The sequence below is a fragment of the Vulpes vulpes genome, chromosome 9, assembly GCF_048418805.1.
Source record: "Vulpes vulpes isolate BD-2025 chromosome 9, VulVul3, whole genome shotgun sequence".
NCBI lineage: Eukaryota > Metazoa > Chordata > Mammalia > Carnivora > Canidae > Vulpes > Vulpes vulpes.
Window position 1 is genome coordinate 31823320 of NC_132788.1, and position 14521 is coordinate 31837840.

Below are 14521 nucleotides of genomic sequence, written 5' to 3' on the forward strand. Positions count from 1 at the left end.
GGCGCAGGGCGCGATCCTGGAGACCCGGGATCGAATCCTACGTCGGGCTCCAAGTGCATGGAGCCTGCTTCTTCCTCTGCCTGTGTCTCTGCCTCTCTCTTCCTCTGTCTGTGACTATCATAAATAAATAAAAATTAAAAAATAAATAAATAAAAATCATTAGTTTAAAAAAAAAAAAAGAAATTGGATTCCAATGTCAGAGATATTAAAAGGTGACAAAATGAGCATCTTGGAATCATTGAAATAAATAGAGTATTCTTGCTCATCCTTAAACGTAGCTGCAAAGTAGGCATAATTGGATCATTTTACCTAATTGTAGTGGGTCTTTGTAAGTTGTAGTAATAGTTACAATAATACTTGTGCTAGGAACTAGTATTCTAAACACTTTGCATGGATCCTCGCTTAAGGATCACGACAAGAGGTCTTGTGAGATAACTAATTATTGTGAGATAACTTTTATTTTATTTATTATTACTATTGTTTGGTAACCTCTATACCCAACAGGGTCCTCGAACCCCTGGCTCCTGAGATCGAGTCCCATGCTCTTCAGAGTGAGCCAGACAGGTGACCCGAGATGACTATTTTTATGCTCATTTTGTGGATGTGGAAATTGCGATAAGGCTAAGTGGTCACTGTTAAGTGACAGAGTTCAAGTAGGAATCAAACCCAGGTTGAGCTGCCTCCTGATATCATGCTCTTCCTAAACAGATAGGCTGTTCTTTTAATAGAGTGGTGAATAATCACTAATAAATCTTGTACTTTCTTCCAAAGAAAACTAAATCTTTGTTTTGGAGTCATGAGAATAACATACTATTTAACATTTACAATTACATGAATTAATTTGCATGTTTTGAAAGGGTATACTGTAATTTCCTGACAAGTCCTTTCACAATCATAGGACTGCTCTCCACTTGGCCTGTGCCTGTGGCCATGCAGATGTGGTGTTTCTCCTGGTAGACCGGAAATGCCAGCTCAACCCCCGTGATGATGAAAACAGGACACCTCTAATGAAGGTGCGTGGTCACAGCTATATCTGCCTGAGATTGATTGGATTGAAGTACTTGGAATGAACATTTGTTGCATTTAAACATAACTCATTGGTGAAACTTGTGGCATGTTTCCTTTAAATTCCCAGAACTTACATTCTGTTTCTTGGTGTAATGCTGACAGGCTGTACAATGCCAAGAAGAGGAATGTGCAACTATTGTGCTGAAACACGGTGGTGATCCAAATATTACGGACAACGAGGGCAACACCGCTCTCCATTATGCGGTCTCTGAAGAGAACGTCTCCATAGCAAAGAAGCTGCTTTTACACAAAGCAGATATAGAGGCCAAAAACAAGGTACAGATGAACTTTTTTTTTGACAAAGTATTTCATGTTCTAAATATATATACATATATATATAGCTTCAAAAAGGTTTTTTATATATATATACGTACATATATATGTACATAGGCACATATGAACACATGGACACGGAATTTTATACATCCGGTCCTGTCATCATGGAAACAACTCCAAAAGCAAGGCAGGGGGAGGGAAAGAGAAAAGTAATGCATATAGAAAGGCAACTTTCTGTCTGCTAGCGACCCTTCCACCCCAGAAAGAAAATCTTCCCATTAGTGCCTGGGAGTAGATGGTGCTCTCAGAGCCCAGAAAGGATTGAAGGCATAGAGTGGAGAGTGGTGATGATGGAGGCCGAATGCTTGTGTGGGGGCTTAGGAGATGAATGCTTCTGGGGATAAGTAGGAGACCGTGACCCAGAGGAGTAGCTTGGGTGAGTGTAAATGGGAGGAGAAAGCTGCAAGTTGTAATAGGCCATGGGCGCTCTAGGCCCTAAGGTTCAGAAGATGAGAGCAAGGGGATCAGGTCATGACATCCTACAGGGGGCATCTACTTGTGCTGGTAGCCACTCTGCCAGCCATGTGCCACGGTGAGGTCTCCCATTCCAGAGAGTAGCTCCTGCTCAGCCTGTGTAGTTCCTCAGTGGGGTGGTAGGTGTCTATGGGGAGCTGGCAATGACCACACTCGCCAGTCTCCCTGTGCTTTCTTTGACGTGCATTACCTTCAGTGGCTGCCCTTGCAGAAACACTGTTGCGTGCCATAGATAGGGTCGATTTTTCATATTTGGAAGCTGAAGCATTTCCTGAATGAAAATATTTTGAAATAATTGTCTAAGCTTTTGCTTTAAATAACAATACTTTTTATTTTTGAAGATTTTATTTGAGAAAAAGAGAGCATGAGAGAGAGCAAACATGAGTAGGGAGGAAAGGCAGAGGTAGCGGAAGAAGAGGCCTTCCCACTGAGCCAGGTAGCCTGATGCACGGGGCTTGATGTCAGGAGTGGGATCATGACCATAACCAGAGGGAGATGCTTGACCCACTGAGTCACCCAGGCTCACCATAATACTCCTTCCTTCCTACCTACCTCCTACCTTCCGTCCTTCCTTCCTTCCTTCCTCCTTCCTTCCTTTTTTTTTAATCTTTCTTTCTTCTTTCTTTCTTTCTTTCTTTCTTCCTTTCTTTCTTTTTTTTTCTTCTTTCTTTCTTTCTTTTCAGCTCACATTCCGGGGTTTGTTTATTTATTTTATCTTTTTGTTTTTTATTTTATTTTTTTTAGTTGGAGTTCAGTTTGCCAACGTATAGCACAGCACTCTGTGCTTGTCCCATCAAGTGCCCCCCCCCCTTGGTGCCCGTCACCCAGTCACCCCAACCCCCCACCCACCTCCCTTTCCACCACCCCTTGTTTGGTTCCCAGAGTTAGGAGTCTCTCATGTTCTGTCGCCCTCACTGATATTTCCACTCGTTTTCTGTCCTTTCCCCTTTATTCCCTTTCACTTTCTTATATTCCCCAAATGAATGAGACCATATAATGTTTGTCCTTCTGTGATTGACTTACACACTCAGCACAATACCCTCCAGTTCCATCCATGTTGAAGCAGATGGTGGGTATTTTTTGTTTCTAATTGCTGAGTAATCCGTGGTATATGTACGCAATGGAATATTACTCAGCCGTGAGATTTTATTTATTTTAGAGGAAGTGAGCGAGCATGTGCAAGCAGGGGGTGGTGTGGGGGCAGAGGGAAAGAAAGAGGGTGAGAATCTGAAGTAGACTTTGTGCTGAGCCTGGCTCAGGGCTGGATCTTATGACTCTGATCGTCACGTGAGTTTAGACCAAGAGTCAGATGCTCAATGGACTGAGCCACTCAGTTGCCCCTAAAGAATGATACCTCTGAAGAAGCATTAGAGAATGCAGCTTTCTTTTATGTATTTATGGCAAATATTTATGAGAACACAGAATGTGTTCTGAAACTTTATTTTCAGAAATTTTTTCTGACCCAGTTTGTTTTATTATTTAGTGTCAAACAACAGAGGAAAGCAAAATCTGCATTGGAAACACGCTCTCTCTTAAGACACAAAACAAATGTGTTTTACAGTATCAAATCTTGCTGCCGTTGAGAAGTTCCTATTTGATCAAAAAGCGATTTATTAACAGGGTCGGAGTTTATCTTTTATCAGCCTTGACTTAAGAGGGACAAAAGAGGGGAAAAGGAGAAAGAAGTCAGAAATATGCTGAGCAATTTGGAAAATCGTCAAATGAGGGGAAATAACTAGAAGAGTTTTTTTTTTTTTTTTTTTTTATTGTGTTGGTCTTTCTTCGGTTTTATGTTTAGGCAAGGTGTCTTCAATTTGCAGGGATAATAATTCTTACTTTACAACACACTCACTGGTTCCCTATACTTGTCTAGAGATGAATTCTAGGAGGACTCTGAGGAAATCAGATTGGCAGTGAACAGATGGTTGATTATGTGGGCAAGAAGAGGGTCACCTGGGCGGCTCAGCGATTGAGCATATGCCTTGAGCTCAGGGCATGATCCCGTGGTCCCAGGATCGAGTCCCACATCAGGCTACTCGAGTGGAGCCTGCTTTTCCCTCTGCCTGTGTCTCTGCCTCTCTCTCTCTCTCTCTCTCTCTCTCTCGGTCTCTCATGAATGAGTAAATAAAACTATTTATTAAAAAAGTGGCCAAGAAGAGGAAAGAAGAAATAATCAACTGATACAGTATCGTATTTGGCAGCAATAGCCACTTAGACAAAACTCTAAACTCTGCTTGCAAATCTAGAATGTCTTGATGGGAAGTAAGGAGTGTGTAAATAATGGAAGGAAGTTACATTTTTGAGTTTACTGGTCCTTGTTATAACCTCTAGCCATGGAAATTGAATGCAGGTTTGATAAATGATTCATTTCTGTTTTTGGCGGAATCCTCAAGCGATAGGGAGAATTGGCCACATAGGTGAAAGAGGAGACTGACGTGGTTGTGTACTGCACTAGTTCTCAGCTAGAATTCTGCTGGTGAATCACAGTCAACTTAGGGAACTTTAAAAGAATCTGCAAGCCAAAACTGTCCCGTGAAGCTTTCAACGGAGTAAGTCCAATAACGTGTACATAGAGATTTGGAAATAGTTTTTTGAGATTCTTATACAACTCTTGGCCAAGAACTACTGAATGGGTAAGTATACGTATACAAATTTAGAGATGTAAAAATATTAAATCTCTGCAAGCGCTGACGTTTGATACTGGCTACTTCCACTCTTTCATCTGTCTGTATGTCTATGAGAATTACAGATGAAAATTATTGGGCATCTTTGTTGGCTGAAAAATAGTTACCTTTTCTCCAACTATCAGTCATTCCCTGGCACCCAGATGGGAAGTCTTTATGAGTAGTCTTTTAATAAGTAGAGTCTGACCCTTTAAAGATTTTACATGTTTTGCTACCATTCTGATTATTACAAGCAGGGTTTTCCCAATAGCAGCAGTAGAAATCCATGAACCTTCCTTTTTAGTTGAAGCTGTGCGATAGACTCTCTTAGGATGTCTTTCAAATTCATAGGGCCCTGGCATAATCAGGGCAGTAGTGTTAAACATTCAGCATGTAGTTAGTGACAATACAGATGGTAATTGTTTTAATAACTTTGCTTCAGCATTCCTCTGAACTCTTTGCCTGTTCGGTTAGCAATCTGAGGGAAGTAAATACAAATAGATTGTAGTTGAAACAAGCATTGGAAAATTCTGACAGTAGGTGTTATGAGTCTTCACAGCAATTTTCATTAGAAGGTGGGGCCTAATTTGTTGGTAAAACATGATCCTGATGCTTTAGGAAAGGTTTGATGTTCAAGTATTTGTTTTATGCACAGCCATTAGAAACAGTCACAGCAAATAGAAAAACACAAGTAGGCTATAGACTAAACGTAGCCCCCGGATATATTTAGTTTCCACTGTCAGTTGAGCTAAGATTTAAAATTATGACACGCATGTAGAATTCTGGATTTTGAGCTTTTCTTATAGATGACTTCTGGTACCTTGAGCCCATGTTGCTGTTTGGTATGCTGTGCAGAGGCTGTCCCTTTATATGAGGCCTGTGTCTCCAGTTTGCTTGTGTCCCCGACTAGGTTCTTCACTGACTCGTGTCACCTGCTTTGCCTCCATAAGCACTGAGTTTACAATTACTGTTTTATGGTATATGTTGATAAAGATTTCAAGATTTTCAAGACAATCCCTGTTAATTGATAATATATTTTTTGTATCTTCTGTTAATTTCTTAGGATTCAGATTGAATTTTCAGTTTCTTTGTCTCCTAATTTTTTTTCATTACTTTATTCAGTAATCATGAGAGACCCAGAGAGAGAGAGAGGCAGAGAGCTAGGCACAGGGGGAAGCAGACTCTTATGGGGATCCTGATGTGGGCTCGATCCCAGGACCCTGGGATAATGATGTTCAACCTCTGAGTCACCCAAGTGCCTCGGGATGAATTTTCTAAGTTAGGAATTGAAAGTCGTTTTTTTCACAAACATTTTTTCTTTATATGTACGGTAATCATGTTCCTTTGGAATATCTGCAAGCCATATGAGGTTAATCCTGGTTCTACTTGGATAGATTATGCATATTTCAGACAATATTATCTTTCTCCTTGGTATTATTCCCTAAATATGCAATTAATTTAGTAGCTTATATTATACTAAAAATAATCCGTATAAAGCTGTATTAGAATTTTTGAATAATATTTTTTGTTAGACTCAGTTTCCCAACATGTAAACACCCAGTGCTCATCTAGTATTAGAATTTTTATTGATAAGTGATGACATTTTTATTTCTGATTTACACTTTGTCTAAATTATAAAGTAATCATAAATAGCAATGATAGTAGAAACTAGAATACAAACAGGTTTTTTTTTAGAAGTAGATGTGCGTCAGGTTCCCAGAATCAGTATAATTGAGAATAAAATCTCATATTGACTTAATTCACTTAGCGTAATACCCTAAGTCAGAGAAAGACAATTCTCATATGATCTCATTGATAAGTGGAATATAAGAAAGAAGACAGAGGATCATAGGGGAAGAAGAGGAAAACTTAAACCGGAGAGACTGAGGGAGACAAAGCATAAGAGACTCTTAATCATAGGAGCCAAACTGAAGGTCACTGGAGGGGTGGAGTGGGAGGATGGGATAACTGGGTGATGGACATTAAGGAGGGCACATGATGGAATGCGTCCTGGGTGTTACATAAGACTGAGGAATCACTGACTACTACCTCTGAAACTAATAATACACTATATGGTAATGAATTGAATTTAAATAAACGGGTAAAATGAAAAAAAAATCTCATACTGAGCTTTCTAACTGTTAAGATAAAACTTTATCATGCTATAATAGGGGAAAATCCAAGTACTATTTATGTAGTTACTTATTTTTAATATTTTATTGTTCTTATTTTTTTAATTTAAAAAAAAAATTTTTATTGGAGTTCAATTGGCCCACATAAAGGATAACACCGAGTGCTCATCTCATTGTGTGTCCTCCTTAACCAAAGATTATTTAGTATTAAGGTCAAAGTTCATTTGAAGCTTGTTTCTTTTATTTTTATTTATTTTTCTTTTTAGTTTTTTTTTTTTTTTTTTTTTTTTTTTTTATGATAGTCACAGAGAGAGAGAGAGAGGCAGAGACACAGGCGGAGGGAGAAGCAGGCTCCATGCACCGGGAGCCTGATGCGGGATTCGATCCCCGGTCTCCAGGATCGCGCCCTGGGCCAAAGGCAGGCGCCAAACTGCTGCGCCACCCAGGGATCCCCTTCTTTTTAGTTTTTAAAAGAGTTATTTATGTGTTTTAGAGAGACAGCACACACATATGCACAGGCTTGTGGGGGAGGGGGAGGTGGAGAGGGAGAGGGAGAGAGAGAGTGTCTTAAACAGACTTGGTGCTGAGTGCCAGGGGAGCCCAGAATCCAATGTGGGGCTGGATCCCAGGACCCTGAGATCACACCTGAGACAAAACCAAGAGTCACTCACTGGCTACGCAACCAGCTACCCTGAAACCTAGCTCTTTTCATTCAGAGTCCATCTCCTCAGTGACTCATTTGGAGCAGGAGTGTTTTATGTTGACATCTGGGATCCCCATACCATTGATAGAAGAGAATCAAGCAAGTTTGTACAACCTGGAGAAAACCCTTAACTTTTTATTGGAAAGTTCTTCAAACTATATCCCTGGGAACTCTTTTTTTTTAAAATAATAAATTTATTTTTTATTGGTGTTCAGTTTACCAACATACAGAATAACACCCAGTGCTCATCCCGTCAAGTGCCCCCCTCAGTGCCCGTCACCCATTCACCACCACTCCCCGCCTTCCTCCCCTTCCATCACCCCTAGTTCGTTTCCCAGAGTTAGTAGTCTTTATGTTCTGTCTCCCTTTCTGATATTTCCCACACATTTCTTCTCCCTGGGAACTCTTATTTCTCAAGTATTAATGTTTGCTCCAAAAAAGGAATTGTCAAATGGGAATAAGCAAATGTAAATGGAGTTCATTTGTGCTAGATACATAGTGCAGTTTTGTAGTATTTCACAAACATAGATGATCATTGAATCTTTCTTTTGGGCACAGTATCTCTTGCAAATTATGTGTTCTTTGGACTATAATTGAAGATACACTGCTCCAGAGATATCCATTAAAATCAATAACAGGGATCCCTGGGTGGCGCAGCGGTTTGGCGCCTGCCTTTGGCCCAGGGCGCGATCCTGGAGACCCGGGATCGAATCCCACGTCGGGCTCCCGGTGCATGGAGCCTGCTTCTCCCTCTGCCTATGTCTGCCTCTCTCTCTCTCTCTCTCTCTCTCTCTCTCTGTCTCTGTGACTATCATAAATAAATAAAAATTAAAAAAAAATAAAATCAATAATAATACTTTAAATATTTACTACTATGTTTTAGAGAGTTGAGATACAGAGATAAAAAATAATTCTCCCCTCTAGAAGCTTTTTGTTTAGATGGTGTGCAATAAAATAACTAGAGTATACCGTGATATATATTGTGAGAGAAGCAAAGATCCTTTGAGCCAGGCAATGTTTAAACCGAGTTTGTTGAATGACTGCAGGTAATCTCTTGAAGAGGAAGAGGAGGTCTATTTTATAATTTTTATTTTATGTTTTAAAAAGATTTTATGATTTTGAGAGAGACAGTGAGCGAGCGAGCAGGAGAGCAAGCACGAGTGGAGAGGAGGGGTAGAGGGAGAGGGAGAAGCTGACTCCTTGCTGCAGAGGGAACCCAAAGTGGGACTCCATCCTAAGACCCTGGGATCATGACCTGAGCTCATGAGCTGAAGGCAGATGCTTGACCAACTGAGGCACCCACACTCCCTGAGAAAGCAGTATTTTAAAAAGAAGGAGCAGCTGGTGAAACCATGGAGGGTTGAGAACGATGGGGCTAATTTTATTTACTTTCTATGTTACATGTTTAAGTTACAGGATGGTTTAGAATTTTTACGATTCATATCCAAATATGTAATTTTGTAAATTACAAATTATTTTTGCACTTTTACAGGATGGCCTCACACCGCTTTTAGTTGCCGTAAATAACAACAAAGAGGACATGGTGGCATTTTTAGTGAAAGAAGGAGCAAATGTAAATGCAGTTGACAACGCTAAAAGGTAAGGTTTTTTTTGTGTGTGTGTGAATCTTAGTATTTGGTCAAGAGTGGTAACAATTTCTGAAGGCAAAAGTTTAACTTAATAAGAAGAGTATTAACTTACAGGTATAGTGAAAAATGTCAGCTTGCGATCGGTTCGGTAGAAAACAATTATTCTGACAGGACAACGTGAAGAACATTGTATAGTATAATTCAGGATCCCTTGTAATATAGATTGATATCATTTGCAATAGTTTTTTTGCTGTATGATTTTACAGTAGCTAAAAGTGTTTCTTGTCAAAATTGTTAGTTTTTTAGCTCAGAGCATGATGCCAGAGTCCGGGAATTGAGCCCCACATCGGGCTCCCAGCAGGGAGCCTGCTTCTCCCTCTGCCTATGTCTCTGCCTTTCTTTCTGTGTCTCTCCCGAATAAGGAAATATAATTGATAAAAAAAAAATTTAAAGAGTCCAAGCAGAAACCTCTGAAATGGTCTCCAAGCCTTCATTTGGTAGGGTAAACCAAAAACAACCCTGCATCCTAGGAGAGATGCAGAGGGATAGTGCTAGGAGAGCTATGCAGTGGGATAGTGCTAGAGGATGAAAGGCTGGTGAGCTCTATCACATTTCTGCTTGATTCACTAGTCTGGCCCATTCAGAGACTGGATAGATTGTGGCAAACATCTGTAGTTACTGTCAACTTAAACAAAGAGTCGTTCCATAGTTATTGTGCACCTCTTATTGCTTCCAGAACAGATTAATAAGACGTCAGGTACATGGTATGTCACCACTGATACGGCAAATGCATTCTTTTCTATTCCGCTAGTGAATGAGAAATAGTTCATATTCATAGAGTATGGACAAAGTGTCCATTCATTTCATTTGCCTCGGCGTTTTATTAACTCATGAAGCTAGACCATTTGAACATCCCCAGAATATCTCATTGGGCCTATCATACTGACACCATGCTAATTTGACATGAGGAGCAGTAAGAGGCTATAATGCTTTGGGCCCTTGGTCAGACCACATGAATTGACATATCTGTGAAGTTTTGAGGCATCTAGTGGGCATGCCAGGGTCTTCTCTTAGGAGTGAAAGAAAAATTGCCACATTTTGAATACTTTTTCACAAAGACAGAAACCGGGAGACCTCTTTGGGTTCTGGAGGTAGCATATTTTACACCACTAATTCTCAATGTGTTGGGGGTGGGGTGGTGGGAGAATAATTCTGCTCCTCGGGGAGCATTTGGCAGTGTCTGGAGACCTGTTTTTTGACATGTCAAAAGCTGTACATACTTAATGTATCGAATTCAGTGAGTTTGTGGATAAGTGTAGACCTCTGTGAAATCATCACTGCCTTAAAGCCATAGTCCTACCCATCACCTCCGAAAGTTTCTTCCTGCTCTTATTAATTAATTAATTAATTGCTAAGAACACTTAACATAAGATCTACCCTCTTAGCAAATTTTAAGTATGCAATGCAGTATTATTAGCTATAGAACGGCTAACAATAGATTTGTCCGGAGACCTTTTCGATCCTCACAACTGAGGACGTTGCTGGCATCTAGTGGGTCGATGTCAGGAGTGCTGGCAAACATACCCAAGGGAGGCCTCCACAACAACCCACCATGTCCATGGTACAAGGTTGGGAAACCTTGTCCTACATTGAGTACTCCTGTCATCCATACACCTTGGTGAAAGTGAAGAATGCAAGACTTCAGTGGTCTCAGAGCAGATGAATTGTGCAGCAGGTGCAGGCTGTGCTTAGGAGTCCCCACTGCTTTGGTCACAGGATCCAGTAGACCCTATGCTATTCGTGGTGTCAGTGGTGGGGAAAAGTTGTACCGTGGATCTTAGGGCAAGCCCCTGTTGGAGAATCAGAGTGCAGGCCCTTGGGGTTTTCTGATCTTGAGTCCCCATCAGAAGCTTGCCTGTAGAGGAGTCCTATGGGAGACAGAAATGACTTGGTTTTAGTATTCCTTCTGTGCTAAGTCATTGGCTGGACACAGCCTAGCAGAGACACAAGGCCCTGGTGTGAGTGCTACGGTGGATATGAAAATGTAGCAGCTGTGCCTACATTTTGAGCTACAATTCAACTGTGCTCTCTATGGTAGATCCTCTAGAAGACAAATCCGAAGAGTGCAACTCCCTGACCTCTATATTAGTCTGGGTCCAATCAGAAGACGGATATGACATAGTATTTTAAACCGTGGAAGTAAATATAAAGAATTACTAAATGATGATGAGATAGTAATGAAAAGATGGGACAGAGAAGTCTGAAGACAGTACCACAGAAGAGCTAACTTGGGAGGGGAGGGGGGTCCAAAGTTGCTAAAGAAGGTGTGATTGCAGCACGATGGATGGCAGAGAAGTTTGAGTCCTGTATGTCTGACTTCCTCTGTGCATCCAATTACCAGCCTCAACTCATTTGTGTCCCAGAGGGTTGTTCCTGTTTGCCTGGAGATTGAGCAGCTGGCCCTGGCCCATGTTCTGGTTTGCTTCCCTTCTTCTTCTTCATCTTCTTTCATCTTCATCTTCGTCTTCTTTGTGTTCTCCTTCTCCTCCTCCTTTCCTTCTTCTTCTCTTCTTCCTATCCCCTACTTTATTCTCCCTTGCCCCCCCCAACCCCCCTTCACCAGCATCAGAAGTACTCTTCCCAGCTGTGCACTCCAGAGCATGCAGTCCCGGCCCCAGCCAGTGATCTTCCTATAATGGATACCGTGCCCCCAGCAAATGCTCTTGACACCCTACTGGCTCTGTGCATCCAGTCCTTAGTCTTAACTCTGCTGTATCCCTAAGGGGTTTGTTCCATCCTTCTGCATGTGCATATGATACACTGGAGGCCTTGCACTGCTCTGCTGGTCCGTGGGCTCATTGTGCCCTTGACACTCTGTATACATCCGTTTATCAGACAGGACTCCCTGCACTCCTGAAGGATAGTTCCTGTTTGCATGATGAGTAGCATGGACTAGCTTTGGCCGGGCAACTCTGACTGTAGTTCAGACATCTCCTTCAGTGAGATCTGAATCCCAGCCTTGGGATTTACCCATTCGGGTAATCTTTCTTGGGTAATCTTGCACCTTAGTATTGGGTTTCTTTTCTCATCTTTATAGTTGGTCTACTGTTACAGTTCATCATTTTTTATATTAAACGTTCCCTGTTCAAATTACTAAGTGGTTTGTCTCCTGTTTGGACCCTCACTGATACACTATCCCTTGTTTTTGGAATGTGCTTCTCTCCCTCTCACTGGCTAACCCCTTTTCATTCTTTAAGTTTTAGCTTTGATATTGCTTCTTCCTGTGCATCCATCCCTGACTCACTACCCTTATTTTTACATGACTCCATAGGCCCTTTGTGCTCACCTTAAATGTGGCATTAAACTCGCCTCTACTCTGTGAACACCGCAGTGTCATCTTTGTTGTTCCCTCACTGATTCCCACAATGCCAGAATATAGGTTTTCAGTACACGTTTCTGATTTAAGTTTGGGTCCCTTTGAGGTGGTTCTCCCAGGTCAGGGATCTCCAGTAGACTATGGCCCAGGTCATCCTCAACACACTGGAGCCCTCAAATTCTCATCATGGTTTAATTACGACATAGTTTCAGTTTTCCTCAGTAGATAGAGTGGACTGCAAGGGGAGAGATGACAAAAGAATAAATAACCAGTTATGAAAAACTGTTGTTGTTTTTTTATTTTTTACTTATTTATGATAGTCACACACACACACACACACAGAGAGACAGAGAGAGAGAGAGAGAAGGAGAGAAAGAGAGGCAGACACACAGGCAGAGGGAGAAGCAGGCTCCATGCACCGGGAGCCTGACGTGGGATTCGATCCTGGGTGTCCAGGATCGCGCCCTGTGCCAAAGGCAGGCGCTAAACCGCTGCGCCACCCAGGGATCCCTGTTGGTTGTTTTTTTAAAGATTTTTATATATTTGAGTGTGAGAGAACACAAATGGGGGTGGAGACAGAAGAAGGGGGAGAAGTACACTCCCTGCTGAGCAGAGGGCTGGAGGCAGGGCAACCCCAAGGCCCCTGAGTCCTGACCTGAACTAACGAAGCCTTATTTTTTTAAGATTTTATTTATTCCTTCATGAAAGACACAGAGAAGAGAGAGAGCAGAGACACAGGCAGAGAGAGAAGCAGGCTCCATGCAAGGAGCCTAATGTGGGACTCGATCCCAGGACTCCAGGATCTCGCCCTGTGCCACAGGCAGGCACTAAACCAGTGAGCCACCGAGGTATTCCCTTAACGAAGCCTTTTAATGGACTGAGCCACCCAGGTGCCCCTATGGAAAGTGTGTGGTGAATTTCTTGGCAACTCTTAAAAGGACAAGACATTCATGACAGCCCTGAAGTAGAATTGGAAAACCTGAGCTAAGGGGTTTGGTAAAGCATTCATATCTCAGTTGTTTTTCATCATAAAACACATATTACCCCAACACTTTGTTATTTTCATTAGTTTTACTGCCAAATGAGTATGCAGCAAAGTTGAACCAGGACATATATGAGACTCAGATGGGGATGGGAGTTCTAATCAGGAACTTTCTAGAGGGTGTCTGTTCTAGATCCAAAATTGTTTTCCACAGAAGCCTGGGAATTGGAAATCCAGGATTCAGATGATTGTGAGAAAGTCTTTGGGGGATCCACATAGCATTTGACCACGGAACAAAGAAGCTCAGAGTTGGACTACCATATACTCTTTGAGTATCTCTGATCTGTAGAAAAACACTACAGTCAGCCAAATTCTTTAACTTACCTGGAGTCCTGGTGTGGAGTTCCTATCTCCTTATAGCCTGGTAATGTCGTTGCCTCTCATCGCAGGTTGCGTTAGGAAATGTCAGTCTTCTCTTCAGTTGTCACTACAGAGAGCCTCTACTGGTCTCATAAGTCACCCTGGGGAATTCTAAGGGGACAAAAGATAATTTTCTAGCTGGCTCCTGTAAGAGACAAATGCTTGATGCTCATAGTTGCAATCATTCACATGCACCAAAACCATTTGGTCTAGCTAAGCTGAATAGGGCCAAGAAATGGTTTCTTGTTGTTGTTGGCCCTTTGTTTTTGTTCATTGCTCTTCCACCAATGAACAGATCTGCCCTGGAACTAGCCACTCTCTCAGAAGGGACCCTAGTGGTCTCCAGAGTTCTCTAGGTCATTCCAGCAGCAATTTCTGAAGATGCAGACTCCCTTAGTTTCTAGGTTGCTCATTCCAAACAACTTCTTGTCAAATCATGCAACCTACACACACAAAATGGCATTAAATGGCCTCTGAAATAAGTGCCTACCCTTCTATCTATGCATTTGTCTTGCTGTAAAAATAGACACCAAACTTCCCAATTTTGCTGGTGCATCTTGTGCAACGGTGGTTTCTGTTAGGTTTTGTTGGTCAATTTTTCTTTTTTCTTTTCTTTTCTTTATTCTTTTCTTTTCTTTTCTTTTCTTTTCTTTTCTTTTCTTTTCTTTCTTTTCTCTTCTCTTCTCTTCTGTTCTCTTGTCTTCTTTTCTCTTCTTTTTTCTTTTCTTTTTCAGATTTTGTTGATCTATTTGACAGAGCAAAAACCTAGGATAAGGAG

General features: G+C 41.5%; 1 protein-coding gene across 1 annotated transcript in view; it reads left to right on the plus strand.

The window, feature by feature from the left end:
• Nucleotides 1-14521, plus strand: part of LOC112912760 (uncharacterized) — a 163434-nt gene that overhangs the window by 5708 nt on the left and 143205 nt on the right. Inside the window, exons 3-5 of the mRNA XM_072722106.1 lie at nucleotides 899-1013; nucleotides 1171-1344; nucleotides 8869-8975. Of these exons, the coding sequence (XP_072578207.1) occupies nucleotides 899-1013; nucleotides 1171-1344; nucleotides 8869-8975 (396 nt within the window). The remainder of the gene's footprint in view (nucleotides 1-898; nucleotides 1014-1170; nucleotides 1345-8868; nucleotides 8976-14521) is intronic.